General features: G+C 35.1%; 4 protein-coding genes across 4 annotated transcripts; 2 read left to right on the top strand and 2 right to left on the bottom strand.

Moving 5' to 3' along the window:
* Positions 1–163: 163 nt before the first annotated feature.
* Positions 164–2,228, bottom strand: LOC123321385. The gene is made up of 2 exons (XM_044908944.1): positions 1,807–2,228; positions 164–1,080 (listed from the first exon to the last, which is right to left on the bottom strand). The coding sequence occupies exons 1-2, from the start codon at positions 1,856–1,858 to the stop codon at positions 200–202; spliced, it is 933 nt and encodes a 310-aa protein (XP_044764879.1). The 5' UTR covers positions 1,859–2,228; the 3' UTR covers positions 164–199.
* A 107-nt stretch (positions 2,229–2,335) lies between these two features.
* On the bottom strand, positions 2,336–4,233 carry LOC123321386 (pre-mRNA 3' end processing protein WDR33-like). The gene is made up of 2 exons (XM_044908945.1): positions 3,985–4,233; positions 2,336–3,225 (listed from the first exon to the last, which is right to left on the bottom strand). The coding sequence occupies exons 1-2, from the start codon at positions 4,025–4,027 to the stop codon at positions 2,465–2,467; spliced, it is 804 nt and encodes a 267-aa protein (XP_044764880.1). The 5' UTR covers positions 4,028–4,233; the 3' UTR covers positions 2,336–2,464.
* Positions 4,234–5,572: 1,339 nt separating this feature from the next.
* LOC123321387 lies at positions 5,573–6,930 on the top strand. Its single transcript, XM_044908946.1, has 2 exons — positions 5,573–5,811; positions 6,499–6,930. The coding sequence occupies exons 1-2, from the start codon at positions 5,757–5,759 to the stop codon at positions 6,867–6,869; spliced, it is 426 nt and encodes a 141-aa protein (XP_044764881.1). The 5' UTR covers positions 5,573–5,756; the 3' UTR covers positions 6,870–6,930.
* Positions 6,931–7,721: 791 nt separating this feature from the next.
* Positions 7,722–11,521, top strand: LOC123321735. The gene is made up of 11 exons (XM_044909471.1): positions 7,722–7,753; positions 7,831–8,291; positions 8,354–8,522; positions 8,630–8,948; positions 9,300–9,758; positions 9,818–9,938; positions 9,995–10,137; positions 10,434–10,622; positions 10,680–10,850; positions 10,906–11,268; positions 11,326–11,521. Exons 2-11 carry the CDS (start codon positions 8,053–8,055, stop codon positions 11,475–11,477), a joined length of 2,325 nt encoding a protein of 774 aa, XP_044765406.1. The 5' UTR covers positions 7,722–7,753; positions 7,831–8,052; the 3' UTR covers positions 11,478–11,521.
* The last annotated feature ends 3,639 nt before the right edge of the window (positions 11,522–15,160 follow it).

The following is a 15,160-nucleotide window of genomic DNA, read 5'->3' as shown; positions in this document are numbered from 1 at the left end:
TTGTATAAACCATCGTGATCAAAATTTATTATATATTTCTATTACATAATTTAAAAATAATTATGTGTTATTTTTTCCTGACACACGTGACAAACACGAAGGGAAAGGAAGAAAAGGATTATTATTGTACTCTTTAGAGGGAGAATCGAAATGAAACCAACAATACAATGGTCATAAAATCTAATGTGTCGAAAGGAATTCAGTTTATCGATGCAAGTTTGTCATCAATTTTCACTCCGAAACTGTTACTTCTTCCCTGTGTGAGGGTGCGCGCCCTGTCACCACTAGGATACCAAACTAATCCAGAGCCACTCCGATTTTGACATATACAATTTTCATCGTGTTTTAGATTCTGTATGGGAAAATTTCCGTTCCAATTAGAAAACGAGTAGTTAGGTCTTGCAATATTGTTGAATGCCACTGGATTCTGGATGGATTTCCTTCCCGGATAATAAGCGTACTGGGGTGGCGAATTTTCTCCGAAATAATGTTTGTGGTATGTGGGTTCGAAATATGGCACTTTGATTTCCAAACCTTCCGATTTGTATTTGAATCCGTCAGGCAGAGAAACCAGACCTGCAGGGAATGTCCTCATGCTAATTTCGATGCCTTGTCTATTTTGTATTTCGTTAACATTGCTGGGTATCAGGGATGGAAAAGCGGTCTGCACATTTATTGGCGTTAATGGGATGTTATTTTTCTGAAAATTTTTGGAAACTGGAGTAAATTGCAACCCTCGTTCCACGTTATGGTATTCGTTTTTTCCTCCAGAGCCTTTAGTACCTAGTACTACTGCTATATCGGGAACCTCTTCGGGTTTTTTCGATTTATCTACGACATTTAGGGTAGACTTGATTTGTACCACCACATCAGACTCGACTATTGAACTTCCATTATGGGAATTTTGTGTATCACAATTAGTTGTACAAACAATACCAACTTTATCCAAATTATCCTCCTTTTTGGTGTCTACGTGAACATGTTCGTACTGTAACGGAATACTTCTCTGGTTATAGTTAACTAAGGAAGGTTTAGAATCATCCCCAAAATCCAGTTTGGAATTGAGCCCAGAAATTTCATCTGAAAGAATTAGAGCTTGTGAAATTTGCCGTGTAGTACCAGTACCAGTACCATGAACCGCAGTACCACATCTTGTCAAATGATTTAAAGGTAATGAACGAATCATGAGAAAATTAACATATGGAATCTCCCACGTTTTTATTATTAGGTTAATAGAGGATTGAAAACTAATAATATCGAACATTTTCTTGAATGAAAATGCAATTTATGAAGTGATGAGATTGCCAAAAGTTACTCTACTAAAATTATTGCGGAAAAAATCATCACAAACAATCAATGAAGGGAAAATTCAAATCGGCAATGAAGGAATCTACAAAATTATTGTATAATACCTTGCTCGATTAAAAAAAATCAAAATCTGATAATAACTACTGAGAAAAATCACAGTCATCGACAGAGCTGTGTCTTACAGTAATGAATTAATAAAAATTGAAGGTATAATCAAAAAAATATGATATAGCATTCTTCAAAAAAGGCATACCAAACCCGACAGAGGAAAAACAAAAAATAATTTACATGGCCATAGTTATACCAATCAAATTTTCCCTCCTTTTAATTTTCTTCAGGATACCTTAAGTATGGGTATATTCATATATTTTTGAAATGGAATTTTAATTTAGTTCAATCCTCTGAAGATTAACTAAGCTATGATATTGATTAATGAATGATTTTGATTGTTCTGATCGAAGAGTGTTAAAAAATAGGTAGGTATAGGTATATACTCACGTAATATGAAAAATACACCGTACACCACCCAAAGTAATTTATAATAACCCATGATTGCAACTTGATAGCACTTTTGAGACTAATACTAGTCTGCAATTCGTGTAGAGATATAAAGTAGCGTGTCAATTCCGAGGCAAATTATATTTGTTTCATAATAAATCTTGGTCTCCTTCATCCATTTCCAAGGCTAATTCTGGGTTCTTCATTTATCATTGGGATTTGATGATTTCTCGCATGGGTCTAGCTCGAGGATGGGTGAAAATGCGGAAGGAATGCTGAATAGCATTATATTATTAATCGATAATGTATTGATTGATGAATAGGCCTCTAATAACAGCAAAATCGATACTATTGTATTCTGGAAACATACGATTTTGCAGTTGGTGTATTTAGTTTCGAGGATGCTATTTTAGCAACGATTTTTTTCGTACCTTTCATCCCTGGCTGAAAAAACCTCCATGTGTGTGTGCATGTGAGTATGTGTATGTGACAATAATCATTCGGGGTTAGGAAATAATATTTTTTTCGATTAACTTCAACTTCACTCAGAATTGATTTAATACGATAATTGGAAATATATAATTCATATCAATAGACATGACTTTAGTCCTTAACTTATTTCTATTTATTGTTTATATCATAGATAGAGAATACGAATTCATCGTCTGATATCGTTCTTACGCAATGGAATTATGGGAAAATTATCCTTAGTGTACCCAACAACTGTATTCTCGCCAGCGTCGAAAACATATTTCTCTTCCTCCGAAGAATCGTTATCGTCTTGTTCTTGGGGTTTTGGCTGTTTTGGTTTGGGTCCCCTGTTACCAGGACCTCTGTGACCCGGTGGACCCCTGTGACCCGGCGGGCCTCTGTGGTCGGGACCACCCCTATGTGGGGGTGGACCTGGAGGAAAATCGTCATCTTCATTTACTTCCGAGATGTAGAAATCTGAATTAGGTCTATAAGGTCTTCTGTTCGGCCTATTTCCATTATTCGTATATGGCCTTGGAGGAGGTGAGTTGTTGTTGTTGTAGTTGACCTGATAAGGGAAACGTCCGTTGTTTGGATAAGTTTGGCCTCCTTGAGGATACATTTGCCATTGTTGCAAATTATTGCCGGGCCCCTGACGCGGATCCACTACCTCAATTATCTTAATTTCAGGTTGTCTTCTATTTGGAACATACTGGCTATTTGGATAATAGTTGTTTTGACCCGGATAGCCTCTCTGTGGAGAAACTGATGGTTGAACATATTGATTTCGTGTCGGATAACCCCTTCGTGTTGGTTCATTCACCAAAACGTCAACAACTGTTATTTCTGGGGTTATTTGTTTCTGCCTTATACTTTGAATGTCAATTTGCTGAGGGGACCTCTTTGATATACGGTTACTGATGACATTACACTCAGTTTTCCTATTTCCTGCAAATCGAATATTCTATATGGTTTCGAAAACATTATTTTGTGAGCGAGGAAGTTGAGATAAGAATATTTTGAATCAAGCTCGTCAAGGTTCTTTTAGTTATGCACAATAACAACTTTATGTGTAAGTAGGTGAAGAAAATTTTGATGAATTTTAACTGATAAAATCCGGACATACTATCAATTCAAATTCCTTTCAACTTCTTCTTTCCTCATTTCATATGAGAATAAATGAGTGCACATTACCGACTGAATCTTTCAAGGTAAACTGACAAAAAAGGAATCTGACTGTCAAATAATGTCCAAATTTCACTTCGCATACAGAAATCCTGAAGTGAATAATGGAGTTGTTGGAAATTCTTAGAATAGCGATGAAAATGACTAACAGTTTTGCAATCAGACTATAAACAGAACCGAAGACCTTCAAAATATAAGGTATTCAATTCAGAATGGCTGCTATCGTTGTTATTGATATAATAAAATGATTTTAATGAAAATAATAAATACAAGCTCATCTGTGGCCCAAACACAGAGCCATTTTCAAGAAATTTTCTCTATCATCATTGAGTATTAAGCCAGGCTCAATGCTCAATGATATCATCGAGAATGCTGATGACGAAGTGATTCAATTCGATTGTATCTTTCTACTTCGTGGTATTTCCAAGATCTGTCTGTTACTAATATAGAAAGATGACGTGAATATGCGAGTTCTACAGGTTGGTATGTACTAACTATTGAATGAAATGCGATGACAATTACCTTGTAGGAAAATGACCAGTAGGACTAACAAAAGTTTACACATTTTCTCAACTAGGAACTGTATAACGAATAGTTTGATTTCATTTGAAGATTCACAGCGAAACCTGTTCTGATGTTCAATCACAACCGAGGAATATAACTAAATGTATTGTTTCCACTGAACGAGCGTTGAAGATTTCCGTTTTGAATTCATTGCTGGATTATACAATAAAATTAACGTCTTACAATTAGGAAGATTCAATCGCAGGATACTAGTTAGTGGGGAGAGCAAATTGTAACGTTTATAGATAAACGATCAATTAATTAAATTGATAACAATTTCGAAGAATAACAGTCCAAGAAAAAGAATATTTTTTATGTGATAACTGAAAATAGCTAAGATTGAGAAAAAAGTATAAAATTTTGCATTGCGCACTCATTCTTTCGCCCCTGATAATCTTCACCGACAATATTCATATTCAGTTTCGATACTGATATTTGATTGAGTTTTCAAAAACACACATCGAAGAGAGCATATAAAATCAACACAATCTTCAGTAAAATTGATCACAGAATGGAATTTCATCCTTGAAATAAATCCTTCTAGATATTCGATTGCCCATTTCCGATATATCCGTGTTATTTTGTAGGTGGATTACACTGCCAATATAAATACATTTAATATTAACGAAACTGGAGAACAATGAAGATAATCAGTCACGATTTCCGAGTTACCTTAATGATTCACAATTAATTCGCTTGAATAAATCGTACATCAAAATTTAATATGCACCATGATTGGTTAAATGCTAGTTTAAATATCATTTCTTGAACACGTTATGCCTTGAATCAAACTGTCTGTGATGTCATCGATGATTCCTATTTTGTTCAAAATTGATTTTCTCTGATAACTGAACAAATAATCTCAACACCATAGATTCCATTTTTTTGGGCGATTACTTCATTTTGACCAAATTCGTGGCACAAAAAATTAGTTCCGAAACTGCAGATGGTTTCTGCACTTCCGGGATGCTAGGAGGGTTAAATATTGCCCCAGTTCTTGCGAGCAGCGAATATGACGAATAAGGGGTGTCTAACCTTTGCGCACTCTGATCTAAAAATTCAAATTTTCAAATTCGAGATCATTGTTTCATTCGAAAACAATTCGCAATCTATTCCAATGATTAAAATCGAAATTAAAGGAGAGCGTGCTCGTAAACCTACATTTTCATACTGAACTTTCAGATAGCAAATGGACATTCATTACAATTAACAAGAACCCAAATAGGTATCTTTCATTTCTTCTTGAAAATTCAAAACGAAGGAATGCAAATGAAAATTTAAATTTAATTTCCATTTTATTGTGCTCGAGAAAAAATTCGTGAAATAATGAAAATATAAGTTCTCGAGCACACTGAATTCGATTATCATCATACAAATGCCATTTTTTTCAAAATTGCGAATTGCTATCTGAGATATCTCCTGTGATATTCTCTGCATACGATTGAACTTTTCTCTTAAATAATCTTCCAAGTTTCACCGAAGAGGGGTAGAATCTAGATCCGGATTAGATTAGATTAGGATGGCGATGCATTCTCGAAACCAGTCTCTTCCTTAAACCGTTACAGGTAATACCAGTTCAAAAAATTCAAGACCGCAACGAAAATTTGACGTGTTCGTTTGGTTGAACAGTAGGGTTGTGTTCACTAATAAGCGATTATATATGTATATATTAGGTTTCCAATGGGTGAAGGAGCAGTTCCTCTTGCCACTTCACTGATTGAACATCAAATATGGTGCTGTTGATCTCAGTTCTGTGCTCTCTTATGATAATGATACGGGAGGCGGGTAGGTAGTATTATATATCTTTGAAACCATTTACAATTAGCATAAATTTGGTGCAATTAAGAGCACAAATATTTCCTACTCTGAACAATTTAATGTTAAATCTGTTTATGATAATCGATTCATTTCTTTTTTTCTATTCAATCTTTGAACACGTTCTCCCTACATAGATCATTGCATGAATTTATTCCTCAATATCAGAAAATTGAAGCAACAAATCTGATATCAAAGTGCTCACATGAAACTTTTTCCATAACTAACTAATATCCCATTCATAATTAATTTTTTACAATCGAAAAGTTCTATTTTAACATTGCATGACTCGATTATAAAAAATATTTAATAATAATGATCTAGTTTAACATTGCTGTATTTCCGAGATATTCATGCAATTGATGTGGGGAGTTTTGATAATCATAATGATAATAAACCAAAATAAACTTCGTCAGGAGATATATATTAAAATACAAATTAATATCCCGTTTTCTCAGAATTTTTTTAATCCGATTCAAAAATTTTATTGGACAAAAATGTTTTTCAAGTTTGCTTTCACTTAACTAAAAAGGCATTTATATTTGTAGAGAAAAATCATGTGAATTCTTCTTCTGATCATGGACTACTATTGTATACTATCAAATATAAGTCATAGCTATCTGAAATTTGATAATTATTGAGATGCACGATTTTCAGATGTCGCTCCATCGTTCTCAAGACCTTATCAATATGTGGAACCACTTCCTGGATTAATCCCTGTCTATATAAGGCCCGGAAACACTCCACTAAGGGACATAAACCCAGATCTGGCCAAGGCTTTCGAAATATATGAACAAAAACACGGTAGATTCGACTATGGCCGATCAACCAAAAACCAAGAAATTCACAAAATCGATATCGCTGAAGTCAAGCTACCAGAAGAAGATAACGATATTGTTCCTCCAACAAAACGGAAGGAAACGGTAATCAACCTGAATGAACTGTCGTTGGGAGTACCCGTAGCTATAGCATTACCAGATGAACCAAAATTCATACATATACAGAAAATTCCTAGAAAAAATCTTTAATTGAGTATTTTTTTTATCATTGTAAATAGTGTATTTAGAATAAAAATCGATCTATAACCCACATCTAATTGCGTTGAAGCTAAGCCATGGAAAATTCAGATGAGAAAACATGAGTTATCCAAATTTAAATGAATGGATTAATCCTGAAACAATCGTGGAAGAGCTATCGATCACTCTCTCGTGCGTGGGTGGAATCTGCATGCGTGGGTGGAATATGGATGAGGGGGTAAAATAAAGATGCGCGAGTAAAAAATGGATGCGCGGGTAGAATTTGAAAGCGCGGGTAGAATATGGATGCGCGAGTAGACACTGAATGCGTGGGGAGGAAATAAATGCGTGGGTGGAATCTGCATGCGTGGGTGGAACATTGAACTAAAGAAGTTCAATAGGGGGAATATGGATGCGTGGGTAAAATATAGATGCGCGAGTAGAAATAGATGCGCGGGTGGAATTTGAAAGCGCGGGTAGAATTCGGGATGCGCGGGTAGAATTTGAAAGCGCGGGTAGAATCTGGATGCGCGGGTAGAATTTGCCAAGCAGCAGGATTGCATTGGTGATAGCATAGAACAACTGAATAATGAGAAGACTATTTCCATGTAGAAGGTTGATACGGTCAGAATTTGCAGATGAATGAAGAATTGAGATTTGTACACCCCATGAAGTGATGTGCTATGATAGTCAGGATATTTTACAATATTAGTGAAATATTGCTTTATTCCATAACTACATATTTTATCAATTAGAATAATGTACTCATGAACTGAATCCAGATACGTATCTACTACTAGCTTAGTCATAGGACAAACATGGGAGAGCTTATCAGATAACGTTGAATTTAATCTTATTTGTAGGTTAGTATCATCTAGTGAGAGATATAGTTAGAGGTATGTAGGTAATTTTATTCCTCACTTGCTTTAAGAAATGTTTTGCCCATAATTAAAACAAAAGAATAATTAATTAGGAAATAGGTTCTACGATACCAGAAAACAATAAGTGAAGTGAGCAATCTCTTATCGTGATCTGCCCAAATATCAAGTCACAGATGTCCGATAGATAAAGAACAGAAGTGAAAAAAAAGATTCACCAATTTTCCATTTGAACCACATCAAGAGGATCCGTATTTCATTGGTACCCTAGCTGGAAATCGATCTGACTCCACTTTCACCCATCATCGGTGAAGAAAATGCACAATTTGGTCATTATTGCAATAACACTCAGTTGTGGCGCCATTTCATGGGCCCAACAGAATGCCGGAAGCAGCGTTTCTCCGAAACTAATAAAATGCTACAACGACAGTAGTATTCTTGAAAAAGACAACAGATTACCAGCAACCATGGAAACGCTCATTGCCCTCATCAGGAAAATAGAAGACAACGCACCCTTCAGGAACAATCGAAACTTGGCATCTCAATTATTGTTTAGGTGAGCAGAACAGATCACAGATCACATCATGGCATAAGTTTACTCTGATGAATTCTTTACAGCTTCCGACAAGATGGAATAGTACGGTCTAAAGGGGCGGACCTTCCATCAAAATACGGTATTCCCTATAGCCCGAAAGAATGGAATGCGTACAGAAATATGGTACTACTGAAAAAGATCATACCCTACATTAGCGAGTTGGATACGAATATATTGACAGATTTAGAACAGGTAAACCATGCCAAATCAACCACTTTACATTTTTTCTCTCTGTTAGAAGCTAGTATGAGCAGATATGTCCTCAATTTTCAATAATTAACGATTCCAATTGTTTTTAGTGTTCCCTTCATTTTTTCCTCTCTAAAGCGGTGGAATATAAGGTACGCGGAGATGAGCAAAACGTCTGTAACCAACTGGGGAAGTACAGAATGAGGCAAAGAAGGCATTTATCGAGAGCAGAACAGGTTGAACAATTCAATTCGCAAACTGACACGTACAGTTCATGTCCAGTGGAACTCGGAGTGGTACATACAAAATGGGGAGAAATTTTCCCAGGAAGTGTTATAGCAGGACTAGCCAGCGGTTTGAACAGCCAACAGATTCCAATGAATGGAACATCTGGCACTTTAGATTCAAAATATGCTGCAACAATTGTAGGTAGGATAATATGAATACCTTCCTAGGGAAAATAGTCCTTTTTTGGCCTTGGAAAATTAATTTTGAATTAGTTGCCCATCATTCCCAGTAAGAATTCTTCGAGATATCGATCAATAATATGAAAAATCCGAGGAAGACAACAATAATTCACCCATAAGTGCATCCACCATTTTGCAACCAACGTAAATATTCATTTATCTTCAAAATAAATTCAAACTGAACCAAAATCAGTTATTCTTGATGTTATACCATAATAATGAATAAGCTTTCTGTAGAGATGATTATTTAATTGAGAGATTGTCTGTTAATAGTGGTTACAACGTAATAAAAAAGATCCTGTGATGTTTTCAGGTGATCTCGCAGAGGCAGCATTCTACCAAATAAGTAAAACAGGAGGAAACTCGGTACACATTGGAGCAGAGGGAAATTGGAACAGTACGCTCGAACCGAAATGGTATTTCGTCAAAAGTAATCAGTTCTTACAGATGACAGACGCTGAAATTCGCGGAGATTTGGACGGACTCTATCTCGCTTCGAGTATCAATGACATCAAGAAGGTTTATCAGGATATAAAAGTCTCTCAGATACTAGATCTGTACTACTCGCCCAGGGGAGTATTCAACTCTTCCTTGAGAGCGTGCAACAGGAAATCTCTGGAAACATTCTTCACTACAACGGAAAAACTGATCGAACAAACTACCTATTTCGAAAGGTTACTTGATCAGGTTGCGATCTTGGATAGCTCTATAGATCCCAGTAAATTCAAGGAATTAGCTGGATTGGCAGTGGACAGTTTCAATAAATATATACGTAAGAACGCCTTGAGGCGATTTCCTTTTACATAACACCTGAATCAAACTCATTTTCAGCGGGAAATTTGAACGATCCGGTTTGTTCTCAAGAGAATAACACCTTAACCAGAGTGGTAAGTGATTTGACAATATTCCTGGATATGGATTACGAATACGAGAAGATTCATCCCATGTTGTCGTAAGTATTCAGTATTCATAGCCTTCAGATTAGAAAGGATCTTTCATGATTTTCAGAAATTTCTTGGAAAACATAGATGTTAACAAATACGAAACAAAATTCAGTTTGGCCGATGCCAAAACCTGTCAGACCCTCATAAATGCATCAACCAGCATATTAGATTTTCATCAAAAGATCAACAAATCAATTACAGATGGAAGTAAGTGGATTTTCGTACCAAATAAATTGTCTTGAGGGGGTAATGGATCGTTTTCAAGGGGCAAAAATTTTTAACCTCCATATATCTTTTAAAATATCAGTTTCGTTGTACACGTTGAAGGATGCCCACGATGAGAATTCTCGTGATATGCTACAGCAATCACCCAATAAATCTACTATTGCTTCGTGAAAGGTGTACATCATCTAGCCAAAGCTCAAATCTTCTACTTTTTCTTTAAACCTTTTCGCGAAAGAGAAATTCGAGGAAGAAATAAGTTAGAATACCATATTTTTCAGTACAAAAAGGTACGGATTTTGGACTTATTCTTGAGACCATAGAATCCCTAACTATTTCGAAGCTGAATAACCAGAGTGATGCTGGCGGGTATTCATCAGTTTATTTGATAATAACTAAAGCAGTTCCTAGTGAAAATCAGAAGACCTTTGCGACATCGAAAGTAGAAGAAATGAAAAAAAAATATCCAGGTATAACTATTAATGAATGGTGATTTGGTGGGAGTTATTTCTAAATGTCCATTTCAGACACAAGAGTACTGATATTAGGTGTTGGACAAAAAACGGACTACAAGGATTATGTGATCAATACTGATTCAGATGTTTTCATTATGCCGAACACAGAAAACAGAAACAATATCGAGACGGAAGCTGCACTAAAAACGAAAATAAATGAAATGGTCCAACGCCTGAAAGAATGTGAGTATTTTTTGGTTCGATAAGCTACTAAATTTTATTCGTTATTGTTTTTCAGTACCCAGAAGTATTATCAATCCTAAATGTGGGTCTTTAATGAATTCAGATGAAAAATCTTCCCTTAGCCTCTTACAATATGTGGAACCTACTGGACAGAATGTTTATAGAATATCCCACAATTACTTTTATAATTCCGACGAAAATGCCAAGCTTAGAGTCAGCGCGGAGGGTGGATCAGTGACAGTATGCATTTCGCGTATAATAAACATTCCTAATCCGGCAAATAGGTCACAAGATTGCAAGACAATTAATAGTGACGAATATTCTCATGATATCAAAGGATTTTGTGATGATAGTTTCGAGGATTGTGAACCCCTATATATTTCAGTAATTGGAGAGACGTCATATAACAAATGTTTCGGTATGTGCAAAGATCAAAAATATCAATGAAGATAATAACAAAATTATTTCATTTCAGACGGAAATTGTCGGTTTCCTGATAATATCAAATTCACAGTGTACTTGGAGAATGTAGCATGTGCAAGTAATGGAGGGGAATCCATAAATAACCTCAACCGACTAGTGGTCTTTATATTCATTTCACTATTTTCATACACAAGTATTGTATAGTCTATTTATAGAAATTCAATGAATAAATATTACATTTTCACGTCTCTATTATATTCTTGTCATGATGGTAAAATGATTTTTTTTTCTCCTAATTTTGCCCTCCTGAAAAGGAGTTTTCGTAATAATATTCAAATTGGAAAAGTTTTAAATGAGTAAGAGATGAAATATGTAATATTTCAAAGAAACCACAGTTTGCATCGCTTATAATATTAAAATAATGTATACAGTATTCGTATTCAGAGATAATCCACGAAATCTATTCTTTCTATACCAATTCTTTAGTCAGAATAGGTCGAAATTAGATGAAATATGGGAGCTTTCAATCAAAACTTCGTAAATTTTAGGACAAACTATGATCTTGAGTCCGAACAACACCTAATCACCGTTGATGTTGACAAATTCAATAGAACATTCGAAGTATTTCAAAAAACATAAACAAAAAACAAAATCAGATCAATAACCAATAAAAAACAATCATTAAATGAAGGAAATAAAAATTATTTTAGTTTCAGATTAATTTATTTCTACTTATACAGTATTATTCAATTCATGGTGAAATTTTTTTTTTCATGTGGGTCCAGATCTTCTTGTCAGTTCACAATTTCACTTCCATTTATATTAACTATATAGTTCCTATACTCACACATTTTTTATGGTTCATAACTTTTCTATTCCTATAAAATTATGGATACCTGAAAAAAATTCAAATATATTTTTGCACTTTTCAGAATTTAATAGAAGAATTTTAGCTCACAATTACCAGGCATCAGGCTGCTTTTCTATCTAGTGAAAAAAATTTAGATATTAGTACTATTATACCTTGGCGCATTCGTCAGTTTGTAGCTCGTTTATTTTTAGTTCGTGAATAAAATTCGTATGAGTCAATGATAACTCGGAAAAAAATACTGAACAAAATTTTTGGTGTATAAATCAACTGAATCTGGAACATTCAATAGTTCTCTCACAAAAGCTCGAAACCTTGAATTAGGATTAACTAATTATTGATGAAATTGGAAGATGGATAAAAATACAATTCAAGGCATTACATTCACAAGGTGTAAGTTTTTCTATATCGTATTTTGAAATTCGAATCTAAAATTAATGGAAACATGAAACTAAAATTTCAACCGAATATTCCGATTGGCTAGTTCGTTTAGCGTTACCCAGGGTGCACCACGAGGAGGCGAACTAGCTTCACACCCCAATTTTGTTTATTCGAGATATTTCTCATCCTAACGATTTCTAATACTGACTAGGTATACTGAAGATAATCGATTACCGATAATTGAATCAATTGGTTTCCTCTTATAACTTACACTGAAATATCTTAATGCGGAGCTTTCTCTATCAAATGTTAAATGTCAAGTATTCTGTTCAGGTTGAATGATAGTTCAGAGAAAATCAGTATTGACGCCTAGGTCAGTAAAAAGTTATATTTACTATTCCCACTCAAAATACTCCGAATGATTCTGATGATTTTTTCATATTTTTGTCAAAATGAGATGTTTTATTCCAAGAAATTTAGTCTGAGCTCAAGGTTTGTGCGCTAGGAGAGACTACTACAAAGATTTTGAGAAACATTTGTGATGACTTGGCAATTTATTCTTCACCTATTATTAGAATTTTTCAAAATTCAGTATGTGATAATTCAAGCAGCATCAAAAACTCCTCTCCATTTCATTTTTGAGATGTTACTCTATCGAATACCTCTTTTCAAAATCGCAAGATCGCGTCAGCATAGGAAGTACCAAACTGAATTGGGAAATTGGCTTCGTTCTATATCATATCGTCGATATTTTGGAAATGATGCAGCTACTTGAGAATTTCACACCTTGTTCTCTGCGAAAAGCTAATTAACGTAGGTCTATCTTGAGTCCTTGAATGGACTCCATAGATAAAATATGAACTGTCCACGAATTTTCTTCGGATGTATTTCCATGGAAACCTCGGGGAAAGAAATTTTCGTCGGTCAGCCGTGTAATGTTTTGAGCGACTTCCCGCACCGATTATTCCTGAAATTTTTGCGACAAAAAATTTATTTCAATCGATTGAATATGAATCAAAGTGGAAGATGCGATAGGCTTGGAAAATGCAACCAATTTCATTCTGGAATGGGCCTTATCTGGTTGAGTTTCAAGAGTTATCGCTAAATGAAATGTAATACACCCATATTCATCATAATCAGATTCTTAGAACTGGCGAACCCATGAAGCGAATTCATGTGTCGAGAATAAAAAATGATTCATTCGTGCCATATGAGATTATGATACGAATATTTAATCGAAAAAAATATATTACACCTACAAACGAATTTCTCACCTATTACGTATTACACATCCCCCTCGAACAACAGACAATCAACTATTGTTTTATTGCAGTAAAGTAGAACTGTTCTTAACTTCGGTAACCTAGCTTTATGAAGAAAAAAATACTCATACAGCTAGATAACCAAAGAAAATATCAGCTCCAAATCAATAAAACGAACCGAGGCAAATTGCTGGATGACAACACAACGCTGGCAATTGGGGTAGCACACAAAACACGTGGTTGCAAATCACCTATTGGGTAGAATTTCGAGCTCACTATCTCAGACTTGCGAACTGGAAAGTAATTGGCAGCAACGATACGGTACCACCAATCCTTAGAAATATTTCAAACCAGTTTTCAAGAGAGCCAAGCCTTCTTCGGTCTTTATGTCACTGTTGCCAAAGTTTACTCAAGGTGTTATTTGGTGTTGCCAGTGGGAGCACTCTGAGAACGTCTTCCCTCAACAGATTGCAACGCACTACTAGAATGGTCAAGTTTACAACGTTCTCGCGTCTCACCAGCCCGGGTTTGAACAATAGTGACGTCATAGATAGTACCTGTTGTACACTTACAATACCCCACCTGAAATAATCAAACCATCACCCTTTTCATTTTCGAATGCTCCTCAGGTCCCGGATCAAGCAAATGGATCTACTTGGTTAATCATCTTAAAGATAGGGTTGAAAATTGGTAGTTCTTCAACGTGAGAACTACAGAATGAAGGACACTCGATTCAAAGTAGCTTTGAATATTTGTATTTTCTATCAAAATTCTCACTTACAGATAATAGATAGTCACAACAAAAAGGGCAGAGTTACAACACGAATCATGACAAATCCTAGCGAAAAACTGAAAATTTAGATTCATTCATCATCCCAGATTTGAAAAAGCCAACATAGAACTCAAAAACCTATAACATAAGACGTAACTAAATATCATCCACCTCGATCTGCGAGCCTACACACAAAAATTTTCAAACCAGAGCTTCAACGATATGTGGGAAAACTGAATTCCTCCGAAAAAACTTAAAAAAACTCATTTGATATACCTACATGTCAAAAATGTATGCTGTACCTATATGAAAAACCCTATGTCACCTAATATTTTTAGAAACAACACCACTTTCGTGGGTTCTTATATGCTGGGGTATGTAATTTGCCTCGAAAGGGTGCGTAGGGGTTGCAGCAATATTTATTTAAAAAAATCCATTATGAAAACTTGAGAAGGAAATTTACCATACAAAATTTTCTTCCATAAAACAGCAGAATTCGATTTCGTCAATCCTCAAAGTTCCCATGAAATTTTACTGAAATTTTTTTATGGTATACCATGGGTTTCATAAACGCAAATACTTTTTTTAACGAATCTGAACGAAT

Source organism: Coccinella septempunctata, chromosome X (genome assembly GCF_907165205.1).
Source record: "Coccinella septempunctata chromosome X, icCocSept1.1, whole genome shotgun sequence".
In the NCBI taxonomy this organism is placed as follows: domain Eukaryota; kingdom Metazoa; phylum Arthropoda; class Insecta; order Coleoptera; family Coccinellidae; genus Coccinella; species Coccinella septempunctata.
Note: the sequence above shows the minus strand (reverse complement) of the source record. Positions and strands in the feature narration are given on the sequence as shown.